General features: G+C 41.3%; 1 protein-coding gene across 6 annotated transcripts in view; it reads right to left on the bottom strand.

The window, feature by feature from the left end:
- The window catches only part of SRRD (SRR1 domain containing), a 39658-nt gene extending 25554 nt beyond the window's left edge, over nucleotides 1–14104 (bottom strand). For all 6 annotated transcript variants that reach the window (XR_009697397.1, XR_009697401.1, XR_009697399.1 and 3 more), the window contains exon 1: nucleotides 13926–14104. Coding sequence is in view for 1 of the 6 variants with exons in the window: in XM_061170079.1 (XP_061026062.1) it covers nucleotides 13926–14104 (179 nt within the window). In the remaining 5 variants the exon portion in view is untranslated. The remainder of the gene's footprint in view (nucleotides 1–13925) is intronic.
- Between the last annotated feature and the right edge of the window lie 18 nt (nucleotides 14105–14122).

The following is a 14122-nucleotide window of genomic DNA, read 5'->3' as shown; positions in this document are numbered from 1 at the left end:
CTAGGCTTCCTTTAAAGTCAACTGTTTTCCACAAACCAGAGCAAAACACAGTCAATAGTTAATTTAAATGAAATAAATGAATTCTCCAATCAAAAGACATAGAGTTGCTAAATGGATTAAAAAACAGGACCCATCTATATGCTACCTACAAGAGAATCATTTCTGATGTACGGACACACAGACTGAAAATGAATGGCTAGGAAAAAATATTCCATGCAAATATAAACCAAAAGAAAGCAGAAGAGCTATACTTCTATTAGATAAGATAGACTTTAAAACAGAGACATACCAAAATTTATGGGATGCAGCAAAAGCTATTCTAAGAGGGATGTTCATAGTGATAAGTGGCTTCCTCAAGAAATAAGAAAAGTCTTGGGACTTCCCTGGTGGCGCAGTGGTTAAGAATCCGCTTGCCAATGCAGGGGACACGGGTTCAAGCCCTGGTCCGGGAAGATCCCACATGCTGCGGAGCAACTAAGCCTGTGTGCCACAACTACTGAGCCTGTGCCCTAGAGCCCAAGAGCCACAACTACTGAGCCCATGAGCCACAACTACAATAGAGAAGATCAATAAAACTAAGAGCTGGTTCTTTGAAAAGATAAAAATTGACAAACCATTAGCTAGACTCACCAAGAAAAAAAAACAGGGCTGGTCCGGGAAGATCATGAAAGAGGAGACATAACAACTGATACCATAGAAATGAAAGAGGAGACATATAACAACTGATACCATAGAAATATAAAGGATCATAAAGACCACTCGGAACAATTACATGCCAACAAACTGGACGACCCAGAAGAAATGGATAAATTCCTAGAAACATATAACCTTCCAAGACTGAATCATGAAGAAATAGAAAACCTGAACAGACTGATTACTAGTAAGGAGGTTGAATCAGTAATCAAAAAACTCCCAACAAACAAAAGTCCAGGACCAAATAGCTTCACTGGTGAATTCTACCAAATATTCAAAGAATTAATACTGATCTTTCTCAAACTCTTCCAAAAATAGAGGAGGAGGGAACACTTCCAAACTCATTTTATGAGGCCAGCATAACCCTAGCAAAACCAGACAAGGATGCCATAAGGAAAGGAAATTACAGGCCAATACCCCTGATGAACATAGATACAAAAATGCTCATCAAAAATATTAGCAAACCGGGGACTTCCCTGGTGGTCCAGTGGTAGAGAATCCACCTTACAATGCAGGGGACACATTCCCTGGTCAGGGAACTAAGATCCCACATGCCGCGGTGCAACTGGGCCCATGCGCCACAACTACTGAACTGGCGCACCTCAACTAGAGCCCACGTGTTGCAAACTACAGAGCCCATGCGCTTTGGAGCCCGCGAGTCACAACTAGAGAGACAAAACCCACACACAACGAAGGGCCTGCACGCCACAACGAAAGGTCCTGCGTGCCTCAACGAAGATCCTGTGTGCCGCAACTAAGACCCGACGCAGCCAAAAATAAATTAAATAAATAAATCTTTAAAAAAAATTAGCAAACCGAATTCAAAAATACATTAAAAGGATCATACACCACGATTAAGTGGGATTTAATATTCCAGGGATGCAAGGTTGGCTCAACATCTGCATATCAGTCAACGTAATACACCACATTAACAAAATGAAGGATAAAAATCACATGATCATCTCAATAGATGCAGAAAAAGCATTTGACAAAATTCAACCTCCATTTATGATACAAACTCTGAACAGAGCAGGTATAGAGGGAACATAACATAATAAAGGCTATATACATACGGCTTTTTCACTGGAGAGTAAGCCTTTATTATGAAGAATGCTCTGGATGTATTTTAAATTGTTAGTTTTCCCCTCCCTCTGCCAGAGGCACCAGGTGATTTTTCTTGGCTCTTCACCGTAAGGCCCTGGTTGGGTTCCTGGAGGTAAAGCCCAGGAAAGTTTGGGGGTGCCCCTAGGACTGCAGCCCCCAGAAGTCTCTCAGAGACTCTCACACTAGTCCTCACTCAGCTTCCAGGAATTCATCAAAATGATCATTTAAGTGTTCTCAACAGTTTATGGCTCTAGTGGCTGCTGCTTCAGAAGTATGACACAGTGGGATAGCTTTCCCAATCAACAGGAGAACACTGATAGCTGTTCAGAATTTGTGAAGTCTGATGCTTGCTGAATGGCAGCTTTGCTTCCTCTGAATCCTAAAAATGGCCTTGCCCTTCAAGACAAACTAAGTCTTTCAAAGCTGCATTGATTGCCCTTTATCTCCCTGTGTTTGCAGTTCTTGTACCTATCATCAGAATAGTAGCAGGAGATGAGTAAATTAAAGGAGCATGTGTACAATGCATCAGCAGAAATTATGTCTCTGGGGGAAAAAAAGGTGCATTTGGAATAGGAAATAAAAGGAGAAGTGAAACTACTGAATAACATCACTAATGATTTCAGGCTAAAAGACTGGGAACATTCTCAGACATTGAAAAATATCACTTTAATTCAAGGTCCGCCTGGACCCTCAGGTGAAAAAGGAGAGAGAGGTCCCACTAGAGGTGGTGGTCCACGAGGCATTCCAGGTCCAATAGGTCCACCAGGTCCTAAAGGTGACTGGAGACCAACTGGCTTTCCTGGAAGTTGAGGATTCCCAGGACCAATGGGGAAGACAGGGAGGCCAGGCCCTTTTAAGATCAGGTGGGTTGGCAACTATTGAAGCCCGCGTGCCTAGAGCCCGTGCTCCGCAACAAGAGAAGGCACTGCAATGAAAAGCCCGCGCACCGCAACGAAGAGTAGCCCCCGCTCGCCTTAACTACAGAAAGCCCACGCACAGCAACGAAGACCAAACACAGCCAAAAATAAATAAAATAAAATAAATTAAAAAAAAAAAAAAAAGATCAGGTGGGTTGGGCGGGACACCCTGTGCTACCATCTCGTTAAAAGGCCCTTCACCTCTGCACAAGTCATCAGCACAACTGACTCCAAGATCCCTTTGTGTCTCCTCCAAACAACGCTTGGTTCCCGTTTGGTACCCAGCTTCCACATGGCTTCCTCTCCTGGTTGTTGGTGCTGTTTGGGCCTCTGCTCCCACACTCACATCTCTCCCCACTCCAATACCCCACCATCACCACCACCCCCTAGCACCCTGAGCTGGGATGCTGCCCATGCCCTGCCTGGTGGACCGCTCCTCCCAGTCCCCAGGAGTCCTCTGCCACCCACGCACCTGGTGTCTTACTGAACCTGATGTAACCCATTGGGTTCTAGGAGAAATCCCATGGGTACTGACTATATGTGGATTCTTTACATCGAAAACACTAGTCTCAACCAGAGACAGGGAGGCCAGAAAAGAAAATCCATTCATTCGTTCACTCATTCATTTGTTCATTCAGCAAATGTTCATTGGTGTCCTTTCTGGGGCTGGACTTAACAGCTAATAAGATAGTTATTGTCGGGCTTCCCTGGTGGCGCAGTGGTTGAGAATCTGCCTGCTAATGCAGGGGACACGGGTTCGAGCCCTGGTCTGGGAAGATCCCACATGCCGCGGAGCAACTGGGCCCGTGAGCCACAATTACTGAGCCTGCGCGTCTGGAGCCTGTGCTCCGCAACAAGAGAGGCCGCGATAATGAGAGGCCCGCGCACCGCGATGAAGAGTGGCCCCCACTTGCCGCGGCTGGAGAAAGCCCTCGCACAGAAACGAAGACCCAATACAGCAATCAATCAATCAATCAATCAATCAATAAAACCCAAAGTTTAAAAAAAAAAAAAAAGATAGTTATTGTCTCTGGCCTTACAGAGCTAACTGTCTCTGAAAGACACAGACATGTAAACAGGCAATTATACAGCACAGCAGAGCTATATGCGGGGAAGAACAGGGCTCTATAGGTGTTCAGAGGCAATCAAGATTTTTAAATTCCTTAGAATTTTAACAAAGTAATATTTGGTTAATATACCTTCTTGTCTTATTCTCCAAATTACAGCTTATCTTTTTCAAGTTTTATAGTGAAATAAAGTAGAGCTGGGGCAGTTCATTCAACACATTTGAACCAAACACCAAAACTTGTTTCCTTAAATTAACTGTCAATTTCAAGCAATAATATTTTGATCATAAAAAACAAAAATGCTGACGTTTATTATTCTAAAAAGCTCTTTGCATTTTATGCCTTAAATATCCAGTATAGATCGTGGAGAAAAACAAATATTTCAGTAGAGCTGGAGACATTTTGTGTAGATGAAGAAAGGGCTAAAAATGACAAAGGAGAAAAAGAAAAGGCAAACCAAAAAAAAAAAAAAAAAGGAAAAATGTAGGATTCCATATTATTTTTGAATCTCTCTCTATTAATTAACAGATCACATTTTCACAACCATCCTTTTCTTCAAGGATAACACTCAGTCCCAGGATTCACAGCATTAAGGTTCTAGTAGAATTCTAAGTAGCGTGCCTGTGTGTATCTCACCACTTCCATTCCCTCCCCTGTAAAACTGGCATTGTAACCCCTACCTCCAGGGTTATTGTTAGGATCACATAAGATACTGCGTGTATGAAGATGCTCTGTAAAATCATAAAGTACTTTAAACACAAACACAAAAAAATAAAGTCCATATATGACAACCCCACAGCTAACATTATTCTCAACTATGTAAAGCTGAAAGCCTTTCCTCTACAATCAGAAACAAGACAAGAATGCCCACTATCAACACTTTTATTCAACAAGGTACTGGAAGTCCTAGCCAAAGCAGTTAGGCAAGAAAAAGAAATAAAAAGAATCCAATTTGGAAAGGAAAAAGTAAAATTGTCACTATTTGCAGATGACATGATACTACAAATAGAAAACCCTAAAGACTCTACCAAAAAACTGTCAGAATGAATAAACAAATTCAGTAATGTTGCAGCAGACAATCAGTACACAAAAATCTGTTGCATTTCTATAGACTAATAATGAACTATCAAAAAAAGAAATTAGGAAAACAATCTCAGGGAGGATCAAGATGGCGGAGTAGTAGGATGTGAAGCTCACCTTCTCCCACAAGTACATCAAAAATACATCTACATGAGGAATGATTCTCACAGAATATCTACTGAACACTGGCAGAAGACCTCAGACTGCTAAAAGAGCAAGAAAATCTCCATGTAACCAGGTAGGACGAAAGGAAAAAAAAAAAAAAAAGAAAGTGAGAAAGGAATTGGGACAGAACCTGTGCCCCTGGGAGGGAGCTGTGAATGAGGAAAGGTTTCTACACCCTGGGAAGCCCCGTCACCGGTTGGGAGATTGGCCGGGACAGACAGAGAGCTTCAGAGCTTTGGGGAGAACACAGCAGCCGGTTTGCGGCAGACAGAGGACTTCACAGACGGTCAGTGCCGCTGCCCTGCACTCCCCAGCCTGAGACGTGCGTCTGCTGGCACAGGCAGGGGCTGGGTGCTGGAACTTGGGCTTCAGAGATCAGACCCTGAGAGAGGGCTGGGGGTGGCTGTGTGGAAAAAAGCTCAGGGCGGGGGGTGAGGGGCTGGAATCTGTGTGACCACAACTGAGGGTGTATGCAGAGGAAGCCCAGACCACCTTAGAGGCCAGGTGACATTGTTCGGGGGGTGTGACGGGGAGAGGCGGGACCCACCACTGTAGCCTTTTTCCCTGTGTGCGTGCTTGCAGAGGGCAGGACACTGCATGGGTTCCAGGGGCAGTCGTGAGTTGCCGCTGCCACCCACCCAGATGCCAGGAGCGGTTGAGGGCCGCCTCCGCTCCTGCTGTGTGCTCGGGGGGTGCACCTAAGCCAACACTGCCACCAAGAACCCCAGGACTGGGCATCAGCCACCACATCTGCACACCCCTATCAAGGGGACAACGCCTAGCACACGCTGAAGAAAGAGGCGACAGGCATCCATACTAAAAACAACCCTTGCACCAAATATATTAACCCCCCCACATATAAATAGCCCTCCGAGACCACAGTAGACAACTGTTTCTCCTAAACTCACAGAGTAAGAGAAATGTAAGTAAAATGAAGAAGCAGAGGAACAACTCCCAGTTGAAAGACCAAGAGAATTCCCTGAAAGAACAATGAAACAGACCTCTTCAGTCTAATAGATACCGATTTCAAAAATGAGATAATGAAAATACTGAAGGAATTAAGAAAGGCTATCGACAGAAATGCAGAGTACTGTAAAACTATAAAGAGGAACCAAGAAAAATTAGAAAACTCATTTACAGATAAGAAAGCTGACCGAAAGGCAATGAATAGCAGAATGAATAATGCAGAAGAAAGAATAAGTGACCTTGAAGATAGAATAATGGAAATCACCCAATCAGGACAACAGACAGAAAGCCAAATGAAAAAAAATGAAAGCAACATAAGAGACCTACAGGATAATATAAAGCATGCATAATAGGGATTCCAGAAGGGGAAGAAAGAGACAAGGGGATCGAAAATGAATTTGAAGAAATTATGGCTGAAAACTTCCCAAACCTAAAGAAGGAAACAGGGGCTTCCCTGGTGGCGCAGTGGTTAAGAATCCGCCTGCCATTGCAGGGGACACAGGTTTGAGCCCTGGTCCAGGAAGATCCCACATGCTGCGGAGCAGCTAAGCCCATGCACCACAACTACCGAGCCTGCGCTCTAGAGCCTGCAAGCCACAGCTGCTGAGCCCACGTGCCACAACTACTGAAGCCTGTGCCTAGAGCCCGTGCTCTGCAACAAGAGAAGCCACGACAATGAGAAGCCCGTGCACCGCAACTAGACAAAGCCCACACGCAGCAACGAAGACCCAACACAGCCAAAAATAAATAAATTAATTTAAAAAAACAAAGAAGGAAACAGATATCCAGGTACAGGAAGCACAGAGGGTCCCAAACAAGATAAATCCAAACAGACCTATGCCAAGACATATAATAAAAATGGCAAAAAGTTAAAGAGAAAGAGAGGATTCTAAAGGCAGCAAGAGAAAAACAAAGAGTTAATTACAAGGGAACACCACCATAAGGCTATCAGTCAATTTCTCTACATAAATGTTGCAGGCCAGAAGGAAGTGGCAAGATATATTCAAGGTCTTGAAAGGGAAAAATCTGCAACCTAGGATACTCCACCCAGAAAGATTATCATTTAGAACAGAAGGAGAGATACAGAATTTCTCAGACAAGCAAAAACTAAAAGAATACAGCAATACTAAACCTATCCTAAAGGAAATATTGAAAGGTCTTCCCTAAATAGAAAAGAAGTAAGAATATATAGGAAAGAAAAAATCACAATGGTAAAGTAAATCACTTAAATAAGCCAGTACACAGATTAAAAAAAAAAATCAAAAAATTTCTGTGACAGTGATGATAACCACAGTGAACAGCAAAAGGATGAACGTGAAGATGTAATAGAGGACATCAAAATCATAAAATGTGGGGGAGAAGAGTAAGAAAATGCAGATTTTTTTTCCTTAGAAAGTGTTTGAGCCTATATGAGTACTAGTCTAAGACAAGTAGATATAGGAAGGGGGTAACATACATGAAAAACAGGGTAACCACAAATCAAAAACATACAATAGATTCACAAAAACCAAAAAGAAGAGAACATAAACATAATACAAAAGAAAATCATCAAGCCACAAAAGGAAAAATGAAAAGAAAAGGACAAAGAAGAAACATAAAATCAATGGGAAAACAAGGTTTAAAATGGCAATAAATACATATCTATCAATAATTACCTTAAATGTCAATGGACTAAATGCTCCAATCAAAAGACAGAGTGGCAGACTGAATTTTTTTTAAAAAAGAGCCTACAATATGCTGCCTACAAGAGAGACCCACTTCAGGGCAAAGGACACACACAGATTGAAAAGCAGAGGTTGCAATACTCATATCAGACAAAATAGACTTTAAAACAAAGGCCATAAAGAAAGATAAAGAAGGACACTATATAATGATAAAAGGATCAATACAAGAAGAGGATTTTAAACCCATCAACATATATGCACCTAATATAGGAGCACCCAAATACACAAAACAAATACTAACAGACATAAAGGGAGAAACTGACAGTAATACAATAATAGTAGGAGACTTTAACACCTCACTCATATCAATGGACAGATCTTCTATACAGAAAATCAATAAGGCAACAGAGATCCTAAACGATTCAATAGAAAATGTTAGACTTAATTGATATTTTTAGGACATTACATCCAAAAAAAACTCAGAATACACATTCTTTTCAATTGCACATGGAACATTCTCTAGGATTGACCACATACTAGGGCACAAAACAAGCCTCAACAAATTTAAGAGTACAGAAATTATGTCAAGCATCTTTTCTGACCACAAAAGCATGAAACTGGAAATTAACCACAGAAAAAGAAATGAGAAAAAAATGATTACATGGAGACTAAACAACGTGCTACTAAAAAACCAATGGGTCAACGATGAAATCAAAGAAGAAATTTTAAAATACCTTGAGACAAATGAAAATGAAAACACAACCAGACAAAATCTATGTGATGCAGCAAAAGCAGTTCTTAGAGGGAAGTTCATAGAGATACAGGCCTTCCTCAAAAAACAAGAAAAATCTCAAATAAACAACCTAACCTACCACTTAAAAGAATTATAAAAAGAACAAACAAAAGCTAAAATCAGCAGAAGGAAGGAAATAATAAAGATCAGAGAGGAAATAAATAAAATAGAGATTAGAAAAACTCAGTAAAACCAAGAGCTGGTTCTTTGAAAGGATAAACAAGACTGACAAACCTCTGGCCAGGCTCAACAAGAAGAAAAGAGAGAGAACCCAAATCAACAAAATAAGAAATGAAAAACAAGACATAACAACTGATAAGGCAGAAATACAAAAAACCGTAAGGGAATACTATGAACAATTATATGCTGACAAATTCGACAACCTAGAAGAAATGGATAAGTTTCTAGAAACATAGAGCCCACCAGAACTGAATCAAGAAGAAATAGATAATTTGAACAGACTGATCACTAGATGTGAAATAGAATCTGTAATTTTAAAACTCTCTACAAACAAAATCCAGGACCACATGGCTTCACAGGTGAATTCTACCAAACATACAAAGAAGAACTTATACCAATCCTTCTCAAACTCTTCCAAAAAAATGAAGAGGAGGGAAAACTCCCAAAGACATTTGATGAAGCCACCATCACTCTGATACCAAAACCAGACAAAGACACCACCAAAAAAAGAAAATGACAGGCCAATATCTTTGATGAATATAGATGCAAAAATTCTCAACAAAATATTAGCAAACTGAATCCAACAACACATTAAAAAGATGGGCTTCACTGGTGGCACAGTGGTTAAGAATCCGCCTGCCAAGGCAGGGGACACGGGTTCAAGCTCTGGTCCGGGAAGATCCCACATGCCGCAGAGCAACTAAGCCCGTGCGCCACAACTACTGAGCCTGTGCTTTAGAGCCCACAAGCCACAACTACTGAGCCCACGAGCCACAATTACTGAAGCCCACGTGCCTAGAGCCCGTGCTCCACAACAAGAGAAGCCACCGCAATGAGAAGCCCACACACTGCAACGAAGAGTAGCTCCTGCTCACCTCAACTAGAGAAAGCCCGCACACAGCAACAAAGACCCAATGCAGCCAATAAATAAATAAATAAATACAATTAACTAATTAAAAAAAAGATCATACACCACAACCAAGTGAGATTCATCCCAAGTTCACGAGGATGGTTCAACATATGCAAATCAATCAATGTGATACACCACATAAACATAAGATAAAAACCACATGATCATCTCAATAGATACAGAAAAAGCATTTGACAAAATTCAATATCCATTCATGAAAAAAACTCTTACTAAAGTGGGTATAGAGGGAACACATCTCAATATAATAAAAGCTATTTATGACAAACCCACAGCCAATATAATACTAAATGGAGAAAAGCTGAAAGCCTTCCAGCTAAAATCTGGAAGAAGACAAGGATGCCCACTCTCACCTTTTCTATTTAACACAGTATTGGAAGTCCTGGCCACAGGAATCAGACATGAAAAAGAAATAAAAGGTATCCAAATTGGAAAGGAAGAGGTAAAATTGTCATTATATGCAGATGATATGACACTATATACAGAAAGCCCTAAAGACTCCATAGAAAAACTACGAGACCTGATAAATGAATTCAGCAAGTTAGCAGGATACGCGATTAACATACAGAAATGGGCTGCATCTCTTTACACCAACAAAGAAATTCAGAAAGGGAATGAAAAAAACAATACCTTTTAAAATCGCACCCCCAAAAATAAAATACTTAGGAATAAACCTGACCAAGGAGGTAAAAGACTTATATGCTAAGAACAATAAAACATTAATAAAGGAAACTGAAGATGACTCAAAGAAATGGAAAGATATCCCTGCTCAGGGATTGGAATTAATATTGTTAAAATGTCCACACTACCCAAAGCAATTTACAGATTCAATGCAATCCCTATCAAAATTCCAATGGCATTTTTAACGAAATAGGACAAACAATCCTAAAATTTGTATGGAACCACAAAAGACCTCAAATAGCCAAAGTAATCCTGAGAAAGAAGAACAAACCTAGAAGCATCATATTCTCTGATTTCAAACTCTATTACAAAGCTATATTAATTAAAACAGTATGGTTCTGGCTTAAAAACAGACACACAGATCAATGGAACAGAATGGAGAGCAGAGATAAACCCATGCATCTATGGTCAATTAATTTATGACAAAGGAGCCAAGAATATACAATGGAAAAGACAGTCTCTTTAATAAACAGCGTTTGGAAAAATCAACGGCCACATACAAAAAATGAGTAAAATTAGACCACTATCTTACACCATACACAAAACCTAACTCAAAATGGACTTAAGACTTAAATATAAGACCTGAAACCATAAAACTCTTAGAAGAAAACACAGGCAGTAAACTCCTTGACATAGGTATTGGTGATGATTTTTTATTTTTAATTTTAATTTAATTTAATTTTATTTTTTTGGCGATGATTTTTAAAAATCTGACACCAAAAGTAAAAGCAACAAAAGCAAAAATAAACAAGTGGAACCACATCAAACTAAAAAGCTTCTGCACGGCAAATGTAATCATTGACAAAATGAAAAGGCAACGTACTGAATGGGAGAAAATATTTGCAAATCATATATCTGATAAGGGGTTAATATCCAAAACAAAGAATTCACACAACTCAATACCAAAAAACCCCAAACAATCCAATTAAAATATGGGCGGAAGATATGAATACACATTTTTCTAAAGAAGACATATAGATTGCCAACAGGTTCATGAAAAGATGCTCAACATAATTAATCAGTAGGGAAGTGCAAATCAAAACCACCATGAGTTACCACCTAATACCTGTTAGAATGGCTATATCAAAAAGACAAGAAATAGTAAGTGTTGGTGAGGATGTGGAGAAAGGGGAACCCTGGTGTACCACTGGTGGAAATGTCAATTGGTGCAGCTACTATGGAAAACAGTATGAGGTTCCTCACAAAGTTAAAAACAGAACTATTATTTGAGCCAGCAATTCCACTTCTGGGTATTTATCCAAAGAAAATGAAAACACTGACTTGAAAATATACATGCACCCCCATGTTCATTGCAGCACTATTTATAATAGCCAAGATGTGGAAACGACCTTTGTGTTCATCATGGATGAATGGATAAAGAAACCGTGATATATATATATATATATATATATATATATATATATATATATATATGTATCACACACATACTATATGTGTATATATGTAGTGGAATGTTATTCATCCATAAAAGAATGAAATCTTGCCATTTGTGACAACATGGATGGACCTTGAGGGCATTATGCTAAGTGAAATAAGTCAGAGAAAGGCAAATACTGTATCCCACTTATATGAGGAATATAACAAACACACATGAAGCTCACAGATACAGAGAATAGACTGGTGGTTGCTAAGGGCGGGGGTGGGGGGTGGGGAGGGGGGTGGCGCTGTGAAACAGGTGAAGAGGGTCCCAAAGGTACAAACTTCTAGTTATAAAATAAATCAGTCATGGGGATGTAATGTACAGCACGGCGACTACAGTTAAAAATACTGTATGGTGTACTTGAAAGTTGCTAAGACAGATCTTAAGCTCTCATCACAAAAAAAAAAAAAAAAAAAAATTGAAAGAAAAAAAAAACTGAACTTGTTGGATTTGAACCGACAAGCCAGAAGCCAGTGTTCAGGGGACTCAGAAAGGAGACAGAATTGAAGAGGCTGCCCTCAGGTTCTGCCCAGAGGGTAAAGGAGGGCTGTAATGTACAGGGAGTGCTTTGTAAACTGGCGAGTGTGTGCACAGGAGAACAGAGTGTAAAGTGCTGGGCTCTTCTCTACTCAGGGCAATGGGGACTGCACCACACCTGGGGCTACAGGGAGAAGCAGGGAATTCCAGGGGATACTGAAGAAGCTGAGGAGGAATAACAGTGTCAGGACACCTCTTAAGAGATCTCCAAGCCCCGAGGCACACTCATTCTCACTGGCATCACCTGAGATCCTAGAAAAAGTCACTGATGCTTTTTTTTCAGGCTCAGTCACCATTGACTCTAGGCCCTAATTCTGGGGGAGGGGAATACATAAAATTAGTCTCATTTCTCTCAGTTGTGAAGGTCCTTCAGCTGTTGATCCGAAGAAGCACTAACAAAAGCTGTTATTTATTGAGCCCTTAAAGGACTGAAAATAAAGGCACAATGCTGAATAACAAAAGTAGGTAACATTTATTGAGTGCTTCCTGGGTGTCAGGCACTGTTCTAAGTGCTATTGATGGGGTTCAGGGCAGGCTGCCCCTCAATATGCCACTGTGGCATATTGATTATTTGGAATTATAGTTACTTGAGAAACATTCACTGCAAGAACACTTTGACCCTCCTTTGTTCTCCTGAAGGCAGGAAATAAATCTCCCATATGAAAAGATCCTCATATACCAGGAGAATAGAAGGCATCTTTATCGCCAGAGATAGATGAGTCAAGGCTAAGAACGGTTTATAAACACACTTTGTTACTTCATGAACTTGCTACCCTAAGTCCAAGCCCCTTTGTTTTCTAACAAATAATTGTTTCCTTGTCTGAAAGATATAAAAGCTGCCTGATTTGGCCACTTTTTTGGGTGCCATGTTATTATGGGACTCCTGCACATTCCTGATTAAATTTGTTTTTCCCTCCTGTTAACCTGTCTTGTGTCAATTTTCTTATTAGACCAGCCAAAAGAACCTAGAAGGGTAGAGGAAAAACTTTTCCTCCCCAACACTATGTAAGGTACACAGCAAGGCACGGAGCGATGATGGGGGGAGGGGTGGGATAAACCAGAATAACGGAGAGCTTTTAAGCACAGGTTTTGAAGTTACCGAAGACATGGGTTTGAAACCTGGTTCCACACATTACCTATGTTTCTTTGAGACTGGGCGCCCTGCCAGGATCCTAGCGTGGCTGAGATGTTCATTCTGACAAAGTGTGTTGAGAGCTCAAGCCAGCGCCAGGCACGTAGCAGCTCCTCAATTAACGCGTGATGACAATCACGTGTGCAGGCTGCGGCCATGGTGTGAGCAAAACCGCTAGTAACCAACATTAACATAATATTAATACCAAACACTGGTATTGCGCTTACCACACGCCAGACACTACTGGGGATGGTAAACCATTGACTAATTCACTGAATCCTCAAAACAAGCCTATATAGGTACTAGTTCCACGTCCATCTCACAGATGAGAAAACTGAGGCACAAAGATTACATACCTTGCCCAAGGTCACGCAGCTACAACTGCAATAAGAGGAATGACAAACTTTATTGAGCGCTTACTATGCTCCAGTCTGTAATGAGCTCTTTACCTCCGTTAAATCCTACCATAACCCTTAAAGGGTTTGCAGTTATTCCCACTTTACAGATGGCGAGACTGGGGCTTGGGGAGGTTCCTACGGGCGTGAAGATTCGGACCCAGGACCGAGCCCGTACTCACCTGGCTTCCTGGATGCGACGAAGCACGACTCCGCCGTCCACCTCGGGCTGGGCTCCCGGGGCCCAGGCCGCCGCCGCCGCCGCCGCCGCCGCCTCCCTACGCCGCGGACGCATCGCCGCCGAGCCCCTTCTCCGACGAGACGCCGCCTGCCAGGCTTCCAGCGCCGCCGCCGCCGCCATTAGTCTCTGACGTCATCG

This window comes from Eubalaena glacialis, chromosome 15 (genome assembly GCF_028564815.1).
Source record: "Eubalaena glacialis isolate mEubGla1 chromosome 15, mEubGla1.1.hap2.+ XY, whole genome shotgun sequence".
In the NCBI taxonomy this organism is placed as follows: Eukaryota; Metazoa; Chordata; class Mammalia; order Artiodactyla; family Balaenidae; genus Eubalaena; species Eubalaena glacialis.
This window is presented reverse-complemented; position numbering and strand designations above follow the sequence as displayed.